Here is a 24403-nt window from a genome sequence, read left to right on the forward strand (position 1 = left end):
TCAACTTAACCAGCAAGTGTACTGGGTCATCCAAGTAATACCTTACGTGAGTAAGGGTCGATCCCACAGAGATTGTTGGTATGAATCAATCTATGGTCACCTTGTAAATCTCAGTTAGGCAGATTAAATAGTTTTGGGTTTCGAAAATTAATAATAAAAAGAAAATAAAAGGGATAGAAATACTTATGTAAATAAATAGTGGAAATTTTAGATAAGTGTATGGAGATGATGTGCTCCTCTTGAATCTCTACTTTCCTATTATAGTCATCCAATCTTTCCTACTCCTTTCCATGGCAAGCTGTATGTAGGGCATCACCATTGTCAATGGCTACATCCCATCCTCTCAGTGAAAACGTTCCTACGCTCTGTCACAACACGGCTAATCATCTGTCGGTTCTCAATCAGGTTGGAATAGAATCCCTTGATTCTTTTGCGTTTGTCATCACGCCCAGCCTTCAGGAGTTTGAAGCTCATCACAGCCATTCAATCCCAGAATCCTACTTGGAATACCATAGACAAGGTTTAGACTTTCCGGATCCTCATGAATGCCGCCATCTATCTAGCTTATACCACGAAGATTCTGTTGGGGAATCTAAGAGATATGCGCCCGGCCTAGAGTAGAACGGAAGTGGTTGTCAGTCACGCACGTTCATTGGTGAGAATGATGATGAGTGTCACGGATCATCACATTCATCAAAATTAAGTATAACGTATATCTTGGAATAAGGATATAAGAGAATTGAATAGAAAGTAATAATAATTGTATTGAAACTTGAGGTACAGCAGAGCTCCACACCCTTAATCTATGGTGTGTAGAAACTCCACCGTTGAAAATACATAAGTGAAAGGTTCAGGCATGGCCGAATGGCCAGCCCCCTGAATGATCAAGAGACCGAATGATCAAGGACTAGAATAGTCAAAGATGAAACTGTCAAAAGATGTCTAATACAATAGTAACTTATCCTATTTATACTAGACTAGCTACTAGGGTTTACATGAGTAAGTAAATGATGCATAAATCCACTTTCGGGGCCCACTTGGTGTATGTTTGGGATGAGCTTGGTCTATCCATGAGCTGAGGCTTTTATTGGAGTTGAACGCCAAGTTATAACGTGTTTTGGGCGTTCAACTCCGGGTTGTGACGTGTTTCTGGCGTTTAACTCCAGACAACAGCATGTACTTGGCGTTGAGCGCCACTTTACGTCATCAATTCCCGAATAAAGTATGGAGTATTATATATTGCTGGAAAGCTCTGGATGTCTACTTTCCAACGCTGTTTTGAGTGCAGGGAGGTCAGATTCCAACAGCATCAGCAGTCCTTTGTCAGCCTCCTATCAGAGTTTTGCTCAAGTCCCTCGTGTTTAACTCCAGACAGCAGCATGTACTTGGCGTTCAACGCCAAGTTACGTCGTCAATTTCCGAATAAAGTATGGACTATTATATATTGCTGAAAAGCTCTGGATGTCTACTTTCCAACGCCGTTGAGAGCGCACCATTTGAAGTTCTGTAGCTGCAGAAAATCCATTTCGAGTGCAGGGAGGTCAGATTCTAACAGCATCAGCAGTCCTTTTGTCAGTCTTTTTCAGAGTTTTGCTCAAGTCCCTCAATTTCAGCCAGAAATTACCTGAAATCACAGAAAAACACATAAACTCATAGTAAAGTCCAGAAATATGAATTTAACATAAAAACTAATGAAAACATCCCTAAAAGTAGCTTGAACTTACTAAAAACTACCTAAAAACAATGCCAAAAAGCGTATAAATTATCCGCTCATCAATTATTCTCTAACTTAATGTTTATTTGGACTGTTGTTTTGTTTAATGCTTGCAGGTGACTAACTTAAGAGGAGATGAATAGATGTAAGTTGCTGTTAAAAGGTTAGTACACCTCCCGTCGTGCCGTCTTGCCTGCTGCTTCGCTGTGTCATTTTGGTAGGTCCTATGTTCTCTGATCCTTTGCTGTCTTGTTGAGTTGTTATTGCGTTAGTTATTTTTTGTAATTTGCTATGTCTTTGTTGTTGTTATTATTCTGTTATCGTTGCTGTTGCTATTTTGTTGAATTTCTTACAATGTTGTTTAGTTTTTATTGTTATTGATATATTGGTAGACTAGATTGATACACTAGATTGACTATATAGCAGTAGAAACTTTGGACCTTGCAGGCTATATGTTGGTAGAATTGACATTCTATAGCTGTTTACACACGGCACCAATTGCATTCAAAAAATCATGAGCATAGCCATGCTCATCTCTCCTCCAAAACCATTCTCATAGCCATTGCAGCGGCCACTATAGTTACCGTACTTCTCACCATTTTTTTGTCCTATTCTTGTTCCGTCGACAAAAGTCTTCCAACAAGAATGGAGCCTGCAAGGATAAGAATTCAAAAGGGCTTCATAACACAAGCAGCAGACTCATTGCTTCAGCAAAGTTGAGCATTAGTTCTAGTCCAGGTAAATTACAAACACTCAATTCATTTGCATAGTAATTATGTGTTTCTAGGCATGAATTAACTACTTATGCAGATCATCACATGAATTTGCACATAAAATAAATGCTGCCAACATTAACTCAGATATGTCCTTAAATGTATTAACGTTCTTATTCTTATAAGGATTAAGTTTAAGACATAGAAGCTAATGAATAAATGCTTGAAAACATTAATTTCAGATGTGAAGGGAGAGTGTCTTCAAGGAGGAAACCTTAGTAGGTCACCAGCAGCACCTAAATTCAAAGGAGTACAAGTTTTTACGTACAAGGAGATAGAAATGGCCACAAATAGATTCAATGAAGCAAATGTCATTGATAATGGAGGGTTTGATTTGATGTACAGAGGAGTCCTAAGTGATGGTACTTTGGCAGCAATCAAGTTGCTACACAGAGAAGGTAAGCAAGGGGAGCGTGCCTTCAAAGTAGATGTGAGTTGAGTGTGTTAACTTCATTTAATGATATAATATATCTCTTTTGTTTTTGGTTAACATTGCAATGATTTAATATCTCCTTGTTTTTATCTATCTCTATCCCTCTATATCTCCTTGGTTACCAATGCAATGATTTAATATATCCTTGGTTACCAATAAGAAAGAACATCTTGATTGTTGGATCTATAGTAATTGGCCTAGTCTGACTCCGTGAAATGCTTGTTCCAGTTCTACTATAACGTCCATTTTGGTACCAATTCAATGGTAGTAAAGAATCACAATGCTTTAATGCTAATTTAAAGAATCATAGTGCAAGATCTCAACCTCATATGTATTCTAACTTTACTGAATTTAATGTATGTAGTTTAATAATCATGTTTTCAATTTAGTATATGAAGTTGTGAAGTTAGTTTAGAGTTATCATGAGAGTATATGTTTTATGTTCATAGCTACTGTAGTCGTGTATGTATAAACATACTAAAATTTATCTATATATATTCAATTTCTTTTTACCTAAAATTTAGTCCTTTAGCTTCAATGATCTAAAGGAGGCCACTAAGAACTTCCGGCGAGAAAATTTAATGGAGAGGGAGGATTCGACCGTGTGTTCAAGGGATGGATTAATGGGAACAACTATGCTCCAACGAAATCGAGGAGTGGGATTGTAGTGGCCATTAAGAGTCTTAAGCCAGAAAGCTTCCAACGTCACAAGGAATGGCTTGTATGTACAATAAAGACCTTAAATTATAGCTTATATTTTCCTTTTAACTCATTGATCTTGCTTAGGATTCGATTTCATTGATTTGCATCCTTTTGTTGACAGGCAGAAGTCAATTATCTCTAGCAACTTCACCATGAAAATCTGGTGAAACTTATTGGTTATTGCTTGGAGGGTAAAAACAGACTTCTTGTTTATACATTGATAGAATAGCTATTAGGCATATTAATACGTAGTCTAGTTAAAGTAAATTGTTAAAAATTAGTTATATGTTATTTAATTTGTCTTTCACACCTTATATTAAGGCTTTTAAAATTATTCGAGCATGTGAAATCCACCCATGTAACTATTTTAAATGGAGTAGGTATTTTATTTTACAACTTGGAATGCTGAATTTAATCAATCATTTTGAATAGCAATTTGAGTGAAACTATGGTTGTGACTTTTGTCTTGTCAATTATAGTGAAAACCATAAGACATTACTATTGAGTAGATGTGCTTGCTTACTTAAAGAAATCTTTTAATGGTTCTTGTTTCTATAAATGTAATGTATTTCCCCTCATCAATTTGATAGAAAAACAGGTAGGGAATCATCTTGAAAAGGTTCCATACTATGGTCCACGAAGTGATTTTTCTAGTATCGAGATAAGCAATAGATCAGTGGAAAACAAGAAAAGCAATTTTGATTCTACTTTTATGGGTTCTAAAAAAAACTAGGCATAATGCAGTTATTTTTGAATCAAATGTAGTAGATGATTTAGTATAGAATAAGTTGAGCAAGTTTCCTAAATCAACAAATTGTATTCACTTATGGATGGTATTTTCTCATTTACTATTGTTGGCAGCTAAGAAGTTTGGGATTAATGAATTTGTGAACCCGAAAGATCATAACAAACCTATACAAGAGGTTAGTTCATTCTAAGTTTTTCTGTTTAATTATTTATATTTTCAGGAAAGAAAGACTAAGATGTTAATATTGTTCAATAGATAATTGCTAAAATGACCAATGGAGAAGTGGATCGTTCTATTGAATGTACTGGCAGCATCTAGGCTATGATCTCAGCATTTCTAGTTCTGTTCTAATCCTGCCACTTTCATTCCCTGGATTCCATTCGCAAGGTTGGCGCCATTCCTTCCCTTTCTTTCTTTTTTTTTTCGTTTCATCTGTTGTTGTTGTTGTTGTTTTTGTTTTCTGAAGTGATTTTAAATTTTTTATATACTTGCTGCTTTGGTTCCAAAGAAAACCGTAGCTATTTTGAGGAGTATTTTTTACTTTGAATATTTAATTAAGTAGATGACAATTTTATTCTATTCTTCGACCTTGTTGTCATAGGATGACAATTTTGAGTCGTTGGCTACTCAATATCGATTAAGTAGATGCTTTTGAAAAATTTTAGTGTTTAAGATCTCATTTTGAATTGGTGCAGATTCTACAAAAAATAGACTATTTGAAGTCTGAAGATGAATTTGTGATCCAAATAAAGTGCCCAATGGTAATGAGACATTTCAGGGATTATCTAAGACTGGTTTAGCACCATTAGAGAGAGTAATGAGAGAAGAATTTGGTGAATAAGAGCTAGCAATGACCTTATCAGAATATTTAGCACTAAAACATGTCTTGAAAGAGAAGTTAGTCTCATCAAATTAAAGAAAATGTATGCTGAGTATCGTTTTTCTAGCTGTAGTAAAACACTTGTATCCCTTGTGTTGAGGGCCATAGGCCATAGCCAAGAAACACACAAGATTCACTCCTATCATCTATCTTATATATGAATTATATGGTCTAGTATAAGGGAAGCAAAGGCAACCGAAAGTCTTATTTAATTACTTTACTTTGAATATTTTGTATTTATTATTAGTGGATTGCAATTTAAACGAATATAAGTCTAAGTTTAGTTATTTATCTTATCTTGAGTCTTTATGTTAGAGGATTATTTATTATTTTGATAAGTTTGTAAATTCATTATATAATATTTAATATAAATTTTATTTTTATATTTAAAAGTTTATTTGTCTTGTTATCTAATATTTTGTATAAATTTTATTTATATATTTAAAAGTTTATTTGCATTAATTGTTTACTATTTTTCAAATAAAAAAAATAATTAAAACATATAACTATTAAAATCGACGGAAATGTTGTCGCTTTTTAAATTTAAAATAGACAAAAAAAACAAAATACAGACAAAGAATTTGTCGGTATCTAAATTAATAAATCGACGGCAACTGTGTCAATTTTATTGAATCACATATCGATGGCAATATTGTCGATTTTATTAAGCATATTACAGACGAAACTGTTGTCGATTTTAATTGAATCAAATATCGACAGAAATGGCGTCGATTTTATATAATAATATTAACGACAACATTGTCGATTTTAGAAAGAATGTAGAATTTTCAAACTCATATTATAGACAAAAACGCTGTCGATTTTATTACATTATTATCGATGGTAAGGCAAGCCGTCTATTTTATTAGAATTTTGAAAAATCGACAAGCTTAATAGTGACTACCTCTGCCGTCAAAATTTAAAATTATCGATGGCTTAGCCGTCGATTTGGCCATCGATTTTAACGATGTTTCTTGTAGTGTATCCTGGTTCAGCTACTCAGAACAATGTAGCCTACATTTAGTTTCCATCACAACAGTGACAAAATTTCACTATATTTCAACAGAATTACATTCACCAATTCTTCTTAGGATGCTAACCAATCCTATCTAGGACAAATCCAGTTTCTAACCCAAACTAGACTTGACTAGGAACTCACTCTAACTTTTCAACAGCAAAGTGCTAACCCAACTTGTAAGAGAATCCCTTCAAGATCATGACAACAAAACATAAATACTTACAAAGAATTTTTGGAATAATTATTCCTTTTTTTCCAAGTCTAACTCTCTGCTTTTTTACACTCAATGGCTTTTACTTACACATCTCACCATTTTGCATTTTACTATTGAAACACTGAAAGAATAAACTAAAAAAAAGAGATACTCAATGAAAACCATGAAGAAGAAGAAGAATAGACAGCTCAAAGAGCTATGAAAAACCAAACGTTGTACTCTCACTCTTTACCTCAATCATTAGCCGTTCACTCCTTTAATAGAGGAGTGAAGCTTCTAGGGTTTGAAACCTTGTTTCAGCACTTGTTGGTTTTCTTTTCCCAGAAATCAGACATAGCAGTGGTGTGACAGAGGAGAGAAAGGATAGAAGCAGTGACTGAATCAAACATGCAATCATACATTCAATCTTCTCTTTCAACCTTTTTCATCTTGATTCTTAAGTCTGTACCGTGCATTCTTTCTTTGACCCCAAGTCAAATTCTTGAGCGTTGATTCACAATAGAACACCATTATCTTTACTTTCTCCATTTTTTTAGATCGGTACTTGTAATACAGAGGATTTCTTCAACAATCTTCAATGAAATACAAATGTAAAAATCTCTTTTTTTGTGATTTGTCCTTAGATGTGGTTTTGGTTTTTTGCTCTAGCCTTTTTGACCTTCTCTTCTTTGCTTAAAAATTGGAAGTTTTACCTTTTGTTCTTCAATTTGTCCTAATTTCAAAATTTTCTCATTCTTCTTTTTTGTTTCGAAAATTCACATAGGTGATATGAAAGAAAAGAGAAGAGAGAGAAGAGAGAATCTGGCTTTCGATTATATGAAGTTTAGTTCAAATAAAATGGGATTCATTTCTTAGTTAGAAACTAAGTTGAATCCATGGTTTAGGCTTAGATTTGATCTTGAGCCAAATTTCTTGTTTTTCTTCCATATGATTCAGCATCTTAATTTTGGATTAAGAGTAATAATGAGTGTTGTGTTCAACATGAACTAATGTTAGACTTGTACGTATACGTGCTTCTTAGACCAGTTTTATTTCAATTTATTTTTTTCACATTAAATAAAATGAATCATATATACAAATAATTTGATTTTAACTAAATAATATTTAGTCATCATCTTAAATTGTTTTAGTTTTTCAAATTCAATAATAATAATAATAATAATAATAATAATAATAATAATAATAATAATACAATATATATTATTTTAATCTTATAAAAAAGATAAATATATATTTTATGAATAAAAATATTATTTAAATATCTAGTAGAGAAGAGAAGTATCATTTTTCCTAAAATAAAACGTAGAGAAACTACTGGAATATTCAATGTATGGACACAATCATTAAACACTAGATACGCGTGGTTTCGTTTCCGAGCTGGAGAGCTCCCCGCGACTCACGCCGGTTCCACTCCGAGGTGGACGGTCCCTTCCACCGTGGCACCTCCTCCACCTGGCCCCGTTTTTCCGACGGTGCATGTGCTGCTTCCACCGTGGCACCTCCTCCACCTGGCCCCGTTTTTCCGACGGTGCATGTGCTGCTCTGACACCAGTCGTCACGTATCCATTTGTGCTCTTCTCTCACGCAACCTCCCATACTTTTCACCGAATCGCTGAGGCAACCTTCGTTCTTGATGGATCTGTTTCGGTAGGTAATGATTTCTTTCAACCCTAGGAGCTTTGCTCTCGTCTCCAAGTTTCGTTTCGTGTTCCGTACCATACGGTTTCTAGGAGCCGTGTTCTCCTGGGAGTTTGTTCCTCGCCGTTCATCCGGTTTCCGGATTTCCCAATTTTCCGCTCAGATTCAATATCTCAGATCCCTGTGATGGATTTTGGTATCTGTTCCGCGATTGAACCAGGTTTTATTGTCTATTGTTTCTGAAATCTCTAATTGTGCAAATTTTGATCTTTTCCGGTTTCTGTTCAATGGCTAAGCGAGATTTTATTTTTTAGGGTTTGTGAAATTCCTAATCTTTGAGATTTTGTTCCGCGATTTACACTGATTTTATTGTATATGGTATCTGAAATCCCTAATTTTGCAAATATTGATGATTTTGTGAATGGTTTCTTAAATCCCTAATTTTGCAAATTCTCTTTCAAATTTTGATCCGCGATTTACACTGGTTTTATTGTCTATGGTATCTGAAATCCCTAATTTTGCAAATTCTGATGATTTTGTCTATGGTTTCTGAAATCCCTAATTTTGCAAATTCTGATGATTTTGTCTATGGTTTCTGAAATCCCTAATTTTGCAAATTCTGATGATTTTGTCTATGGTTTCTGAAATCCCTAATTTTGCAAATTCTGATGATTACTGGTATCTGTTATATGGGTAAGGGACATTTTCTTATCTAGGGTTTGTGAAATTCCTAATGTTCCAATTTGTGATTGGGTATCTGTTCCATGTTTTAGGCACATGTTGTGTGTAGGGTTTGTGAAATTTCTAATTTCAAATTCGGTTTCTGATATTGTTTTCTTTTTGTGGGTTCATGTACTTGGTTACATTTTTTGGGATTTGCTGTTAACTTTCATTTTGAATTCATTATCAGATGTTCTTTTGTTACCTGTTCATTTCTTTGTAGCATGGCTGTTCTGTTTTTATTAATATATTTTTAATTTTTTAGTTTCTGTACATTCAATCTCATGGTTTTCTTGCATGTTGATGTCATTGATAGATTTTAACTCATGTTTCTATATACTTTTTTTTTTCAACCCATCTGTGTTTTCAATATATCTTTACCTAACATATTTGCCAACTGTTATAGTCATCAGTAGAATGATTGTTTGGGTACTTGATTAATGGGTTCCCTGTGGCGTGTAGATGTATTGTAGTTGGTATGCTCTCATATGTCAGTTTCTGGTCCGTATTTTTTTATTTATTGAAAGTTTCACTTGTTTTCTGTGCTTTTGTGTTGGTTCATGTTTTGCTCCTATTATTAGTTGTCTCTATGCCATTGAATGGAGATGATAATGTGGGAGTGCCTATCAAGTTATGGGCTTTCTATTTAACCCATATGGTGACTATTGATGTGATTGATATGAATTGATTTTCTTCATTTATTGAAAGTTTCACTTGTTTTCAGTTTCTTTGTGTTGGTTCTTGTTTTGATCCTATTATTAGTTGTCTGTGTGTCATTTCAAGGATATCAGAATGTGGGAATGCCGCCTATCAAGGTATGGGCTTTCTATTTAACCCATTTGGTGACTATTGATGTGATTGATATGAATTGATTCATAGCATCTTCCTCATTGAAAGAAAGATTATTTATCTCAAGTCAACTGCATTGTCAGTTTTTTTTTTTATTATTTATGTAAAAATTCTGTTGATTGTGTTAAATCTGTTTATATTTCAGCTGTTGGATGGATATACACATCCTTGTCCCCAAGTTAAGAGGTTAATTCAGAAAAGAATGCCCTTGTGTCAGTAAAATGGCTTCATGGTGTTCTTTTTCTAACTAGCACATGTGTTTAGCCAAAGAAGAAAGTATCCAGCAGTTCGTCTTCCCATGAAACTGTGTTCTCTACACCTAATAAGGTTCTGTTATATATTTTTTATTGGAAATTGGAAATTTTGGAATCATTATCAAGGTATGAGGTTTCAGTCTCATCCTTTTCATGAATGTTGATGTGATTGACTGATTTTTATTCATGTTGCTCTATGCTTTTGTTCCGTTTTGTCTGCTGCTTTGAATGTATCCCTACCTAATAGATTTACCAACTCTTATTGCTATCGCTAGAATTATTGTTTGGGGTAGTTGGTGAGTGCCTTCCATGTGGTCTAGTGACATGTAGCTGGATTGTAGTACGTGAGGCTGAGGTGTAATATGTCATTTTTTCCCCTATTTTTAGATTTCTCCAAAGGTTCAGTTATTTTTCCTGTTTTTGTGTTGGTTCAGCTTTTGCTCCTATCATTAGTTGTCTATGTGCTATTGAATGTTCATGAGAATGTGGGAAAGGTTAACAGGGTATGGGCTTTCTGTTTGACCTATTTGGTGACACGTGATGTGATTGAATTGAATTGGTTCATAGCTTCTTTCTCATTAAATGAAAGATTTGGTTATTCAATTCTTTTGTGGGTTTATCTTGTTGGTTACAATTTTTGGGAGTTCGTGTTAGGTTTCATTTTTATCTCATTATCAGATCTTTATTTTGTTACCTGTTATATTGTTTGTTGCAGGTGTTTTGTTTTTTTCATGAATATGTTTTTAAATTTTTTAGTTCCTGTTTGTTGAACAAATCCCTTTTGTTTTTAAACTGTTTTTTGTATATAGAAACATGTCCCATTATGTATGTTTGATGTAGTATTCGCGTGAAAATGTGGTATGGATACATAATAAGGTTGTGGTGTATATTTTTCATTTGATAATTCGAAATTTGTGAATCATTATCAAGGTATGAGGTTTCAATTTCATCCCTTGCATGAATGTTTATGTCATTGACCGATTTTTACTCATGTTTCTCTATAGTTTTTTGAATGTATCCTTATCTAACCAATTTATACCAATTCTGATTGTCATTAGTGGAATCATTGTTTCTGGTATATGATTACTGCCTTCCCTATGGTGTTATGAGCTGTATGTTTACTGTAGTAGTTGTGGTCTCATATCTCAATTTGTCAATCCTATTTCTTGATTTCTTGAAAGGTTGGTTTTTTTTTACTGTTTTTTTTGTTGGTTCAGGTTTTGCTCCTATGATTAATTGTCTCAATGCCATTGAATGGAGATGATAATGTGGGAGTGCCTATCAAGGTATGGGCTTTCTATCTAACCTATTTGGTGAGTGGTGATGTGATAGATATGAATTGATTAATAGCTTTTTCCTGATTGAATGAAAGATTTGGAACTTCAATTCAAATTCATTGTATATTTTTTTAATTATTTATTTATATAAAAATTGTTTTGTGTTTCAGCTCTTGAAAAGACATGCAATCTTTCTGCTGAATTTGAGATGTGATTCACAGAGGAAGTGGCTTTCTTAGACTAAGATGGTATCACCTTAGTATTTGTGTTACTAGAACTGCCCCAAAGTTTAACTGATTTTCACAATTTTTTCGATGCTTATTTTCTACTGATAATTACAGAAAAAAATATGGGATACTCTGCTATTTGTGTTACTGGTTGCATGTGGATTGTCTCCATGATTATGAAAGAATGGGTTTCGTAACTAATCTATTCTATTAGTGGTGATGTGAATCACAAATATTGATGTTTATCCTGTTGTTTTTTTATTTCTTTTTAAGTTCAAATGAATTTGATTACATTTTTCTGTTGATTGTGTTAAATGTGTTTCATATCTCAGCTGTTGGATACCTCCTTGTGCTGAAGTTAAGAGGTTCATTAAGAAAAGAATGCTCTTGTGCAAGTAGAATTGGTTCATGTTATTGTGGATCTAACTACCGCGTGTCATTACACAGAGAAAAAAGTTGATGTGATTGACAGATTTTTATTCATGTTTGTTTATACTTTTGTTCCCATTTAGCTACTTTTTCCAATGTATCCCTACCTAAGACATTTACCAACTCTAATTGCCATCATTAGAGTCATTGTTGATTGTAGTTGGTGACTGCCTATTTTATTGTTTCTCGAAATTATCACTACTTTTTCCTGTTTTTGTGTTGTTTCAGCTTTTGGTGCTATCATTAGTTGTCTATCTTCCATTAAACGGGGATGAGAATGTGGGAATGCCTACAACATGGTATGTGCTTTCTATGTAACCTATTTGGTTAGTGGTGATGTGATTGATATCAATTCATTCATTTCTTCTTTCTCATTAAATGAAAATTTTGGTTATTCAACTCCACTACCCTGCATTTCCCTCCTCAATTTGATTTGAATTCAAAAAGGTGAGATTGTATCCTGGATTTTTTCTATAAAAGGATGGTTGGTGAAGCACATTGAATGCACAAACATTCTGATTTGTTGTGTTTGCTCCTAACCTGAAATTAATTCAGATTTGAAGTGTTTACATTTACATATATTTCATCAAGTCTCTTTATCTCCTTTCTTTTTTCTGCAATGCCTCCACCATTTGATATGATTTCTAAGATGCATCCTCCTAGAGAGGCTTGGAGGCTGAAAGTTAGGGTTCTAAGGCTTTGGGTTGTACCCTCTTTTGGTAACCATGAGGTTCCTAACTCAATGGAGATGATTCTCCTTGATGAACATGTTAGCCCCTATTAGTTTCTCTTTTAAATACGGTCTTACTTGCTGTTTTTTAAGTTTTCAAATTAAAATTATGTGTTTCATTAATCTGATTTGTTGTTTTGTTCCATTTATAGTGTGGAAAAATTCAAGCTACTGTCAAGAAACCACTCCTTAATAGGTTTAGGAATCATATAGTTGAAGGACAAGTTTATAGAATGGCATATTTTAGTGTTGTGTCAAATCATGGTAGTTATAGAGCAACTTCCCATGAATTCAAATTGGTTTTCCTTCACCGAACCACTGTTGTAGCTGTTGATGAAGATGTTATCCCTAAGACTTGTTTCAACATGTTTCCTTTTTCTGAGCTGCTGAACATGACCCAAGATTATGATTTTTTAGTTGGTGTGTATATCTTGCTGCTGTTCTGTTATTTAAGTTTTTTAAACAAATCCTTTTAATAGTTAATAGGTTGTGTTTATTTGGAATAGATGTCATTGGACTTTTAACTTCAGTTGGAGAAGAGAAAGAATATGCAAGAGAGGGAAAAATTGTGAAAATGATTGCATTGGAATTAACTTCAAAAGAGTATGTTTCTTAAGTCATTTCTGGTGCTTTCTCTTTATCTTTTAATTATCTTTTTTGCTTGTTTTTTGTTTGATTCTTTGTGATCTTTTGAGTTTCAGTCTTACAGTGCGATGTGCATTGTTTGGGGATTATGTTAATCAAGTAAATCATTTCCTTGCCTCTGGGTACGTGGAGCAGTCTGTTGTAGTTATTCAACTTGCAAAAGTCAAGTTCTTTCGGGGTATGTTGCTTTTTTTTTTCTGCACATCTCATGGCTGCTGTAGGTGTTGTCTCCAAGAAAGTTTTGCTAGACTCTTTCTTTGTTTCTGTGTAGGTCAAGTAGGTCTTCAAAATGTGATGTATGCCACTCAAATGTTATTTAATCTTGATATTCCTGAAGTTGTTGAATTTAGGCAGAGGTTAGGATGTCTTATTTTGTTGATTTTTATTGTATTCTTTATTTACAACCAATATGGAATAACAAGTACAAGTATTTGCATTTTTTTTAATAGTATGGTTGAGCAAGGTATCAACGGTACCCAGCCACTGTTTATTGCAAATGAGGGTAAAGTTGTCTCCTTGGAAGATGATTTCATGCGTTTTCTTATATGTGTTACTTTCAAAATAGGTTATATGTGGGGATACTTATCCTCCCATATTCCAAGGGCTGATTGGAAAGAAGTTGCTGCTCAAGGTTGATACCAAAGGTGTCCCACATGATACATTTTATGGGACTTTCCGAGTTACGAGAATTTGTGATGATTCCACCATCATTGCGATGTTTGAACTTCCCAATTATGATGCTGATGATGAGTCTTCTCCCAAAAAGGTTAGATATACATGCAAATGTTTTTAGATCCTGTTAATTCATCATTAATTTCATATTTTTTGTTTCTTTATTGTGCTGTTGTCAATTTCTGTTATGATCGTTACGTATTTAAACTCTTATTGCATATGAATAGGAGCATGGCTTACACAAATCTGTTCCTGCTGGAAAAGCTGATGTTGGTATTAAGAAGGAGTCTTCTGATAGTTTTATCAAAACTGAGAAAGATGCTGGTGATTGTGCTGGGATGTTGTGTAAATCCCCAGTTCTTATAGATTTTTTGGCTGAAAAACAGCCTGTTATTTCTGTGGGGAGTGAATTTGTTGGGTTAATTGATGGTGAGCATGGAAAGGAAGAGAAAACTCCCAGCAATGATACTCTTAGTGATGATCTTTCTGCTGAAATCGATATATTGCTTAGCTCAACGGAAAAAGAAACTCAGGTGCTGATGTATAATATTTTATTCCTCATTCTTATGTGTGTTGTTTCTAATTGTATTTTGCATTCTTCAGTGAGATTCATATGTTTTTTCAATTTCTTTCTCATAGGAGCTGTTGTCCCATGTTCTTGAAGCACCTTCCCAAAATGGAGAGAAGCTTACCCATGAAAATCATGTTGTCACCTCCAAGAGTAAGAGAAATTTGAATCCTCAGTTTGAAGAGGTTGCTGTTGATGCAGATGGGCGTGGGTTGAAGGTTGCTAAGGTTAATGGAGTTTGATTGAAGGTGTGGAATTGAGCTGCTGTGTGTAGGTGTAGGTGTCTTATATAGTTTATCTATAAGTATTTAGGAAGGCTTGTGGTTCCAAATAGATGGACATGCAATCATGCTGGCTTGATGGTATTTTGATTTGACTTTTTTGGATTGTGTCCAACAAATAGCATTGTTAGATATAGGGGTTTTGCTTTTGTGATTGCTCGTGTAATGTGCCAAGTATGTCTATTCTGAACTCCTCCTTTTTGTAATAGTGACTTTGCTAGGGATTGGACACATTTTCAATGTTGTACCCTCTTTAAGTTACATACTAGGATATGTAGTCAGATGTTGGGATCCTCCCTTATCATAGGGGAGACAGCCATATGTATTTGTTTTGATCACTATCAGTCAAATTTTAATGAAATGCAGCAGTTCTTCTTTTGTATTTGTTTATTTGTTTACCGTTGTACAATTTTTGCTTTTCATGTTAATGTTGATGCCCCTTAGTTATTAGTGTTAGTTATAAAGGTTTATTTTCCTTCATTTTGTCTCTTATCAAAGGTGTGCATGGTTGTATCAGTTTTTTGTTGGTGTGTTTCAAATATTTTGCCCCGATTCATTCCCCTACTCCTTCCCCTTTTTTTGGTTATTTTTTTTCCATTTGTTGCTTATAGAAACTTAAGTGTGTGCATCTCTCTTTTCAATGAATTAGGTTTACTCCTTGCTTTTCAGATTTCAACCTTTTTTTCTGTTTAGTTTGAGTAACAAAGATGTCTCATAACTCAGTTCGTGCTAGAGAGTATAGGCGAAATTGTTTAAAAAGAAAGCGAACACAAACTCATCATCGAAATGCGAGAGGTTAGTTTTGGATTGAGATTCATGATAATTTTTAGTGGTTTATACTCCAATTTTTACTGATTTGATATATATGCGATTGTTTGTAATTTTTTTGTTTTCTTTTGTAATGCTTTAGAGGTCCTTGATTCCTCGGTGCCTGTTTTCTCTTTGAATGATTATATGGGTAATTTTTATTGCTCTCTTTATATTTTTGTATTTAATCTTTTTGTTTCTAATAATCTATTTTTTTATATGTTTTCAATGTCTTTATTTCTTCTTATGTTTTAGAAAATTTATTTGACGTGTCCCAGAATGTTAATCAGAGTTCACATTTGACTTTGTCAGGTATAATAATATATTTAAGTATTTTATCCCATTTTGATTCTTTTATGTTAAATTATGTTTTAAGTTTCTTTGGTTTATATGTAATAGCAAATGTATTTAAGTCATTTATTATTGTTTTTTTATGCTTTTAAACCCAAAAGGGTTATTTTAACTATTAGTAGGCCAGAGAGTTACTAATTAAACATATGTCTAGACTTTTGTACTGAGTCTCTTTTTAATTTGACAACTCAATTAATATTTTGTATAATTAATCGTGATGTAAGGTAATTTTAATAACCGTAAATTGTGATAAGTTTTTATTAAATTAGGTAATGTAATCGTGAAATTGTTTAGTTCTTGTTTACATGGTTGAAAGTTATTGAAGTACCTAATAGTTGATTCAAAGCTCACAGTCATTGAAGGTAATTAGATTAGCTACTGTAAGGCTGACCATCTGTTGTATGTAGTAAATATAATTAATATCATTGTAAAATTCTTTATTGAATTGTTTAGATCAGTAGATATGTTTAATTTATATAGTTCTTTCAAACATACATAAGGACTACTTCCTTTTTGGTTATTGAAGGTTTTAGTTGGTTTTGTTCGCTTTTTGGAAAACTGGCCGGTTTTAAGCGGTTCACATCCTTTTTCGGTTCAAACCTAAACTTGATCTGGTTATACTATCGGTTCGAATGGTTCGTCGGTTTAATAGGCTGAACCGACAGGTCTGGTCTGATTCTTATAGCTATAGTTTTATGTCATAATTAGTAGTTTTACATTAAAAAAAATGTTTAATTAATTTGTCCATTCTTTTAATTTTTGCAAATCTTCTCTCTGTTCCATATAATTATTTTTTTTAGTTCTTTTTGTCAAAATTTGTTTTTTTTTTCAGCTTCTTCAATTATCCCTTTGTTGATAGTGATTTGGTCAATTGTATCGCGATCTATTTACAATAAATACTGTCATGCATGGATTGAAGTCAGAAAAAAAGAAAGGCTTGGTAGCGAATTAAGAGAAAAAATTGTGCAATGACTGAATTCAAGTTAAAAACAATATATGGGAAATTGTTTTGTTCATTTTCATACTTTATTATATTTGTAATGTTTACCTTACATGTTCATTCTTAAATAATTAATTGAATTTTTATTACATGAATATTTTCTTTTCTATATTTGGTTGTTGAATATATCTTTGCATAACTTTGTCTTATTTTAAATCAAAATGGATGATATAGACCAATCAGAAATATATGATCCTTCGATAAATTCATTCAGTCAAGTTGGTTCTGTTATTGATCATCCTCTGTTCTTGCAAAGTGAGATACAAGGTATGCTCTCTTTCTTAAATCATATATTATTGAAGAATAGTAAAATAGACTGTTTATTTATTTATTGTTAAAATATCTGACTGTGATTATGTCGTGAGATGTTATTCAGTAACTGTAAAATAAAAATAGTGTTTTGTGATATATTGTCCTCACAAGATTCAAATGAGTCAAGTATTTAGTCTATATAATATCTTTATACTAATGGTTTATTCATGTTGTGTTGAATCTATTTCGTGTCATATAATTCAGATGAGGTTCTTTTATTGTTGTGTATATTTTTCTCAATTTTATATGTACCAGGTTGCCTTGATGTTGGTGACCCTAACTATGAATGTTCAATTTGTGGCGCGTGTTTCTGGTTATTAGAACGTGTTGAAAGAGAGTCTACAGTTAATCGTCCTATTTTTACTGTTTGTTGCTCAAAGGGAAAAATCCAGTTACCTTATCTTCAAAAGCCCCCAGATCTGTTATATGATTTGATCAATGGACATGATAGGAAGAGTTTGTATTTCCAAAAAAATATTCGATCTTATAACAGTATGTTTGCCTTCACGTCTCTTGGCGGTAAGGTAATGGATTCTGTGAATGATGGGAGGGGTCCACCACAGTTTATAATAAGTGGTCAAAATTATCATCGGATTGGAAGTTTGCTCCCAGTTGCTGGTGAGAAGCCCAAATTTGCACAGTTATACGTATACGACACTCAGCATGAGATAATGCATAGGCAGCGAATTTTTGGGTATGTGTGTTTGAAACTTTGTTGTTTAGTGTTTTTGTTGTGTTTTACTGGTGTTTTATTGTTATCTGTATTGTGAATTAGGTTTATAGCTGTGACTTCATATATATACTGTATTTTGTTCCTGTTATAATATGCTATTAGTTATTTTTTGCTAATAAAAGATTTTTAATATCAAAGTATGTTACAATGGTATTTCTGTGTGGTTTTTAAATATATTTTTTCTGGTTAATATATTTTTGTTTTAGGCAAACATCTGAGATAGATAAAGAGTTGATAACTGAGTTGTTGCAAATGATCGATACTCATAATGTCATAGCACAGTCTTTTCGAAGAGTTAGAGAATTATATGAGTGTCATCCATCTGAGATTTTCTCATTGAAGTTGTATTCGCAACGGAACGTTGATCGAAGAATGTACAGTGCTCCCTCTTGCGATGAAGTTGCTGCTTTGATTGTTGGAGATTTTGATTCGTCGGACCATGGTCGTGACATTATTGTTCGATCTACTGGTGGTCGGTTGCAACGTATATATGAAACTCATGCTCTGTATTGGCCCTTACAGTATCCTCTGTTGTTTCCGTATGGCGAGGATGGTTATCAGCCTAACATTGGTTATTGTGGTCAACAGCTCGGATATGTTCCTGGAAGGAGAACAAGAGTTTCCCTCAGGGAATTCATATGTTTTTGTCTCCAGATTAGGGAGCACGAAGATGGAATTATTCACAAGTCTAGGCGGTTGTTTCAACAATTTGTTGTTGATTGTTTCACGATGATTGAGTCGCAGAGGTTGTATGAGATTAGAATGAAGCAAAGTACAATTAGAGGAGAAGTCCTTCAAGGAATAGAGGAGGCTATGCATCGTGGCGATGATGAGGCTTCTTCAATTGGGACACGAATCATTTTGCCTTCCTCATTCACTGGTGGTAGACGTTACATGTTTAACCGTTGTCAGGATGCCATGGCGATTTGCAAACATTTTGGGTATCCAGATTTGTTCCTCACTATTACGTGTAATCCAAATTGGCCTGAGTTTCAGCGGTTCACGGAGCGGGAGCAAATTCCGATTGCTGATCGTCCTGATATCTCTTGTCGTGTCTTTCATGCCAAGTTGAAGTGCCTCCTTAATGATCTCAAGGAAGGTGTGTTTTTTGGTCCACTTAATGCAGGTAAGTTCTTTTCTTGGTTAGGATTTCAATTTCTGTTAGTCGTGTTTGGGATGTAGTTGTTTGGCTTATTCAGAATGTTTTTTGTATATTTTAGGTATGTATACTATTGAGTTTCAAAAAAGGGGTCTACCGCATGCACACATGCTACTGTGGCTTAATGCGGAAAGCAACTTACAAAGTGTTGAAATTGTTGATGAATTCATCTGTGCCGAGCTACCCAATCCCCAGAAATTTCCATCTCTTTATAATGTTGTCACCAAGTACATGATCCATGGTCCCTGTGGTCCACTTAGACCGAGTTCTCCTTGCATGAAAGATGGTAAGTGCTCAAAATTTTATCCGAAAAGATTCGTTGACCAAACGAGCTTTGATGAAAATGGCTATCCAATATATAGACGTCATAATATGGGTGTGACAATGAAGATCAACAATGTTAATATTGACAACAGATTTGTTATGCCCTATAATCCACTGCTGTTAATGAAATATCAAGCTCACATAAATCTTGAGTTCTGTAACAAGTCAAACGTCATTAAGTATCTTTTTAAGTATGTCAATAAGGGTTCGGATCGGGTGACTGCAACTGTTGAAGAAACATATGATGTTGGTGAATCTTCTCAGGTGGTTGATGAGATCAAACAGTATTATGATTGTCGTTATTTGTCACCGTCTGAATCCATGTGGAGAATTTTTGCTTATGATATTCATCAAAGATGGCCGTCGGTACAGAGGTTGACTTTTCATTTGCCCAACCAGCAACATGTTGTATTCGATGATGCTGACATCACTACTCATGTTTATTTGCGCAACAAAGATTTGTTGACGATGTTTACGGGTTGGATGATGGCCAACAGGCGGTTCTCGGAGGGGCGGTCTCTAACATATGTTGAATATCCAGGCAAATTTGTCTATTGTTTGAGGAGTAGGGAGTGGAAGCCAAGACAAAGGGGATTTTCAATTGGAAGATTGAGTTTTGCTCATCCTTCATCTGGTGAACTTTTCTACATGCGGATGCTTTTGAATGTCCAGAGAGGTTGTACTAGCTTTCGTAGTATAAGAACCGTGAATGGTGTTACATATGATACATTTCAAGAGGCATGTTCCGCCATGGGATTCTTGATAGATGATAATGAGTATGTTTCTGCTATTAAGGAAGTTGCTGAGTTAGCGTCGGCTGCGCATCTAAGGAGGCTTTTTGTGATGTTGCTGTTATCTGGTTCCATGGGAAGACCTCTGTTAGTTTGGGAGCAAACTTGGACTTATTTGTCTGATGATATTCTTTACCGTAGAAGACACGAGCTGCGATATCCTGGTAAGATTTTTGTTTGTTGTGAATTTATTACAAGATAGGTAGGCACACACGCATCCACACAGTAGAGAAGTTATATTATGGTGCTAATATTTATTAATTATTGTTGAACGTAGATCTTACTATGAGTCAAGACGAGTTACAGACATTTTGTTTGTTGGAAGTTGAGAGACTATTGCAGAGTAATGGAAAATCATTGAGAAATTATGCTGGCATGCCCGTTCCTAATAACTCTTTAGTCTCTCAATTTAGCAATTTGATGCTGTTGCGTGAGTTGCAGTATGATACTGTTTCTTTGTCTCGTGAGCATGATGCAGATCTCTTAAAGTTAAATGAAGAACAGAGGGTGGTCTACGATAAAATTATTGACTGTGTTTCGAATAAGAAGGATGGGTTCTTTTTTGTGTACGGGTTTGGTGGCACTGGAAAAACTTTTTTATACAGAGTTTTGTCAGCTAGATTGCGATCTGAGAAAAAGATTGTTATCAATGTTGCTTCTAGTGGTATTGCTTCTCTGTTGTTACCTGGTGGTAAGACGGCTCATTCTATGTTCAATATTCCTGTTGATCTGACTGAAGACACTGTTTGTCGGATTAAGAATGACAGTCCAAAAGCTGAGGTATTTTGGTTGGCCGATTTGATTATTTGGGATGAGGCACCGATGACTAACAAATTAGCATTTGAAGCGCTTGACAGGACGTTGCGTGATATAATGGTTTCAGTCTCTGATAGGAATAAAGATTTACCTTTTGGTGGCAAGGTGGTTGTTCTGGGTGGTGATTTCAGGCAGGTGTTGCCAGTTATTCCAAAAGGTTCGCGTGCTGAGATTGTCATGGCTTCCATAAATTCTTCTATCATTTGGAAATACTGCGAAGTTTTGCGATTGACAACAAATATGAGGTTAGCAACCGGATCGGAACAATCAACTGCTCAGGAGTTAAGGTCGTTTTCAGATTGGATACTTCAAATCGGTGAAGGTCGATGTGGAGCAGTGGTCAATGATAAACTTTTTGTTGATATTCCTTCTGATCTAATCATTCCTGTCTTGGAAAATCCAGTGGAAGATATTGTAAATACAATTTATCCAAATTTGGTTCAGAATTTTTGTGATCCAAGTTTTTTCCAAGATAGGGCAATACTTGCTCCGACTGTCGAAAATGTTGAAGAGATAAACAATTATATAGTTGACCTGTTGCCCGGTGAGGAGAAAAGTTACCTCAGTGCTGATTCGATATGTGGTAGCGATGCTTATTCTGATGTTGATGTTGATTGGATAACTGTTGAATTCTTGAATCAGATTAGGTGTTCTGGTCTACCTAGTCATTCACATCTTCTTTGGGGTATTTTTAAAATTGTCTCAAGCATTTCGTGTGCACTAGATGCATTATTGTTTATGAACCATTAGTTTCTATTAAAAAAAAGTTAAATGATGTTGTGAAGGAAAAGTATTCAAACCTTTTATAAATATAGAATATATTAGTTGGAGAAAAAGAAGTATACGTTACCAATAAATATATAAATAAATAAATTGCATAATATATACTGTATTTAAAAGAAAAAAAGAAAGAGTACTCCGAATCAATAAATTTCACGCGACTAATAGAAAGAGTACTCTGAATCAATAAATTTCACGCGATTAATCATTAGTATCGGAATAACTGGTTTAAATTGCATAATATATATTGTATTTATAATTATGTGATACTGTATAAGTAGATAATTGTGCTTTTTTGGATAAATTTGATGATTTATATGTTCATATTTCGTTTTTTTTTATTTGGAAAAGCTATTTTTTAAATACAGTTATTTTATTTGATATGAAAAAGATATGAAAAATGTATTTCATTATGTGGTTTTGAAAATATTCAATTATAATCTAATTATATATTTTGTTAGGAAAAAATTTCTTTGTGCTTTCTCTCTTCTATTTTTTTTATTATTGTTTTCGTTTTAATAATTAGGTCAAATTCTAATTTCATTTTTAATATTTTAAATCTTTTATTTTAGTGCAAAATAATTTTACACCATTTTAGTATTATTTCAATGTTAAAATTGGTACAAATTTTATATATTAGGAAATATTTTGTATTGGAATATTCAGATTTAAAGTATTTAATTATGTAATAAAATGTTATGCATTTATTATGGTTCATCTGTGTTCTTTTTTTATATTATCCTTTGATTTCTATATAATGTAATCAAATGGTCTATATAAATGCGGGATATTGTATAAATAGATAATTGTTCTGCTCATTTAAAATAGGTTTAATTACTCTGTTAGTCCCTATAGTTTTATGAAATTTTCAATTAAGTCCCTATACTTTTTTTTCTTTTAATTGGATCCCTACACAAATATTTTTTTTTCAATTAGGTCCCTACCGTGACCAAACAGTTAGATTTAACGGAATATTCCCTTCCTAAATTAAATATTTTCCAACTTTTTCCTAAATCTCTAATTCTCTCTCACTCTTATTTTTTAAAATACCAAAATACCCCCTAATTCTCTTTCATTCTTATTTTTTGAAATACCAAAATAACCCTCCCACTCCCGGGGTTAGCATCCCCAAGTGACCTTCGGTCCTGCCTTCTTTGAACGAGGAAGCTCATCTACGGCGGCGGCAGCGGCGCCAGCCACTTCGGTTTTGTCGGCTTCTTTGGCGTCCAAAGACTCCAGCGAGGCCATGACCATGAAACTCCAACAGGACGCGACATTTTCACGATGAGAGAGATTGGTGTCAAGAGCACTGACGGAATCTCTAGGAAGGCGGAGAGGTCGCTTTGACTTCATTTTCTTAGGTGAGGGCTCGCTGGAGAGGTGGCCGTTTCCGGCGGAGTTCGCCGCGGAGGTCAGCCGCACGCTAAAACCAGAAGGGTTCGCGGTGTTCCATTTGGTAAACCCTAATGACACTTACAGCTTCAATTCGTTCCTTGATTTGTTTGATTCTTGCTTCGTATTAGTGAAATCGCGTTATATCAAAGGGTTTGATTCTTCAATGCCTCAAATACGGGAAATTGCTTTGAAGAAAGAGTTTTATGATGTTGATGCTGTTCATAAATTAGTAAAAGTTGATTATTTTGGGGGTGGTGAAGATGATTCAAGTGACAAGTATTCTGTTCCAGAGTATAAGCATGATTTAGTTAAAAATGCTGAGCCTTTGATTCCTATGGAGCCACTGAAACCGTGGATAACTTTGAAGATAAAAGGTTTTGATTTTGCTGTTTAGTTGAAAAATACTGTTTCAAAGAATGATTTTGTGGTGGTGAAGATGGATGTGGAGGGCATTGAATTTGATTTGATTCCAAGGCTGTTTGAAACTGGGGCTATATGTTTGGTAGACGAGATTTTCCTAGAATGTCATTATAATAGATGGCAAAGATGTTGCCCTGGGCAGAGGAGTGCAAAGTATGAGAAAACATATGATCAATGGTTGCAGCTCTTCAATTCTCTCAGACAAAGTGGAGTTCTTGTTCATGAATGGTGGTAATTACCTGATAGGAAAACCATATATTTTTTCTGTAACATTCTTGTCTTCCCTTTAACCTGTTTACAATTTTCATCTTCAGAGTTGATTTTACTTTAAAACCCCAGCCAATCGAGATGATTGCATTCCAAATTTATTCCCATGTAACAATTTCAATTGAAACTGAGTTAATTCCCTTAAGTCATCGAAACTTTGTTGGATAAATCTCCTTTACCCCCATATAGATACATATAGATATGAATAGTTGGATACTGTAATCTTAGTTTTATCTCAGAAGAGAATTTGATTCTTTTTTGTTAGTACTAAAAATTTCACTTCATTGTCTAAAAGACTAAAACATAAAATTGTTGGGCTCTTTCATCTAAAGTTATTGAACAAACTTTCATGTTCATGATAGTTCTGTTCACTGACAGAAATAGGATGATAGGGGTTAGCTCTTGACACTATAAGTCAATGTACATTGAAAATATTAACCATGCTGTTGAACCCAGGTATTTTCATTTCAGTAATC

General features: G+C 34.1%; 2 protein-coding genes across 2 annotated transcripts; both read left to right on the forward strand.

The window, feature by feature from the left end:
- Positions 1 to 13211: 13211 nt before the first annotated feature.
- On the forward strand, positions 13212 to 14898 carry LOC107489247 (uncharacterized). The gene is made up of 7 exons (XM_021142662.2): positions 13212 to 13222; positions 13308 to 13429; positions 13523 to 13607; positions 13701 to 13761; positions 13817 to 14017; positions 14151 to 14456; positions 14563 to 14898. Exons 1-7 carry the CDS (start codon positions 13212 to 13214, stop codon positions 14731 to 14733), a joined length of 957 nt encoding a protein of 318 aa, XP_020998321.2. The 3' UTR covers positions 14734 to 14898.
- A 2193-nt stretch (positions 14899 to 17091) lies between these two features.
- On the forward strand, positions 17092 to 23634 carry LOC110281517 (uncharacterized). Its single transcript, XM_021143826.2, has 6 exons — positions 17092 to 17197; positions 17498 to 17936; positions 18182 to 19101; positions 19196 to 20413; positions 20527 to 21750; positions 23207 to 23634. Exons 1-6 carry the CDS (start codon positions 17092 to 17094, stop codon positions 23632 to 23634), a joined length of 4335 nt encoding a protein of 1444 aa, XP_020999485.2.
- The last annotated feature ends 769 nt before the right edge of the window (positions 23635 to 24403 follow it).

Source organism: Arachis duranensis, chromosome 5 (assembly GCF_000817695.3).
Source record: "Arachis duranensis cultivar V14167 chromosome 5, aradu.V14167.gnm2.J7QH, whole genome shotgun sequence".
NCBI lineage: Eukaryota > Viridiplantae > Streptophyta > Magnoliopsida > Fabales > Fabaceae > Arachis > Arachis duranensis.

Coding starts and splice junctions, on each gene's coding strand:
- LOC107489247 (XM_021142662.2), top strand. Junction 13,430..13,522: donor AAAAGTCAAGTTCTTTCGGG/GTATGTTGCTTT, acceptor GTTTCTGTGTAG/GTCAAGTAGGTCTTCAAAAT. Junction 13,762..13,816: donor TTGCAAATGAGGGTAAAGTT/GTCTCCTTGGAA, acceptor CTTTCAAAATAG/GTTATATGTGGGGATACTTA.
- LOC110281517 (XM_021143826.2), top strand. CDS start 17,092: ATGGATGATATAGACCAATCAGAAATATATGATCCTTCGATAAATTCA. Junction 17,937..18,181: donor CATAGGCAGCGAATTTTTGG/GTATGTGTGTTT, acceptor TTTTTGTTTTAG/GCAAACATCTGAGATAGATA. Junction 19,102..19,195: donor TTTTGGTCCACTTAATGCAG/GTAAGTTCTTTT, acceptor TGTATATTTTAG/GTATGTATACTATTGAGTTT.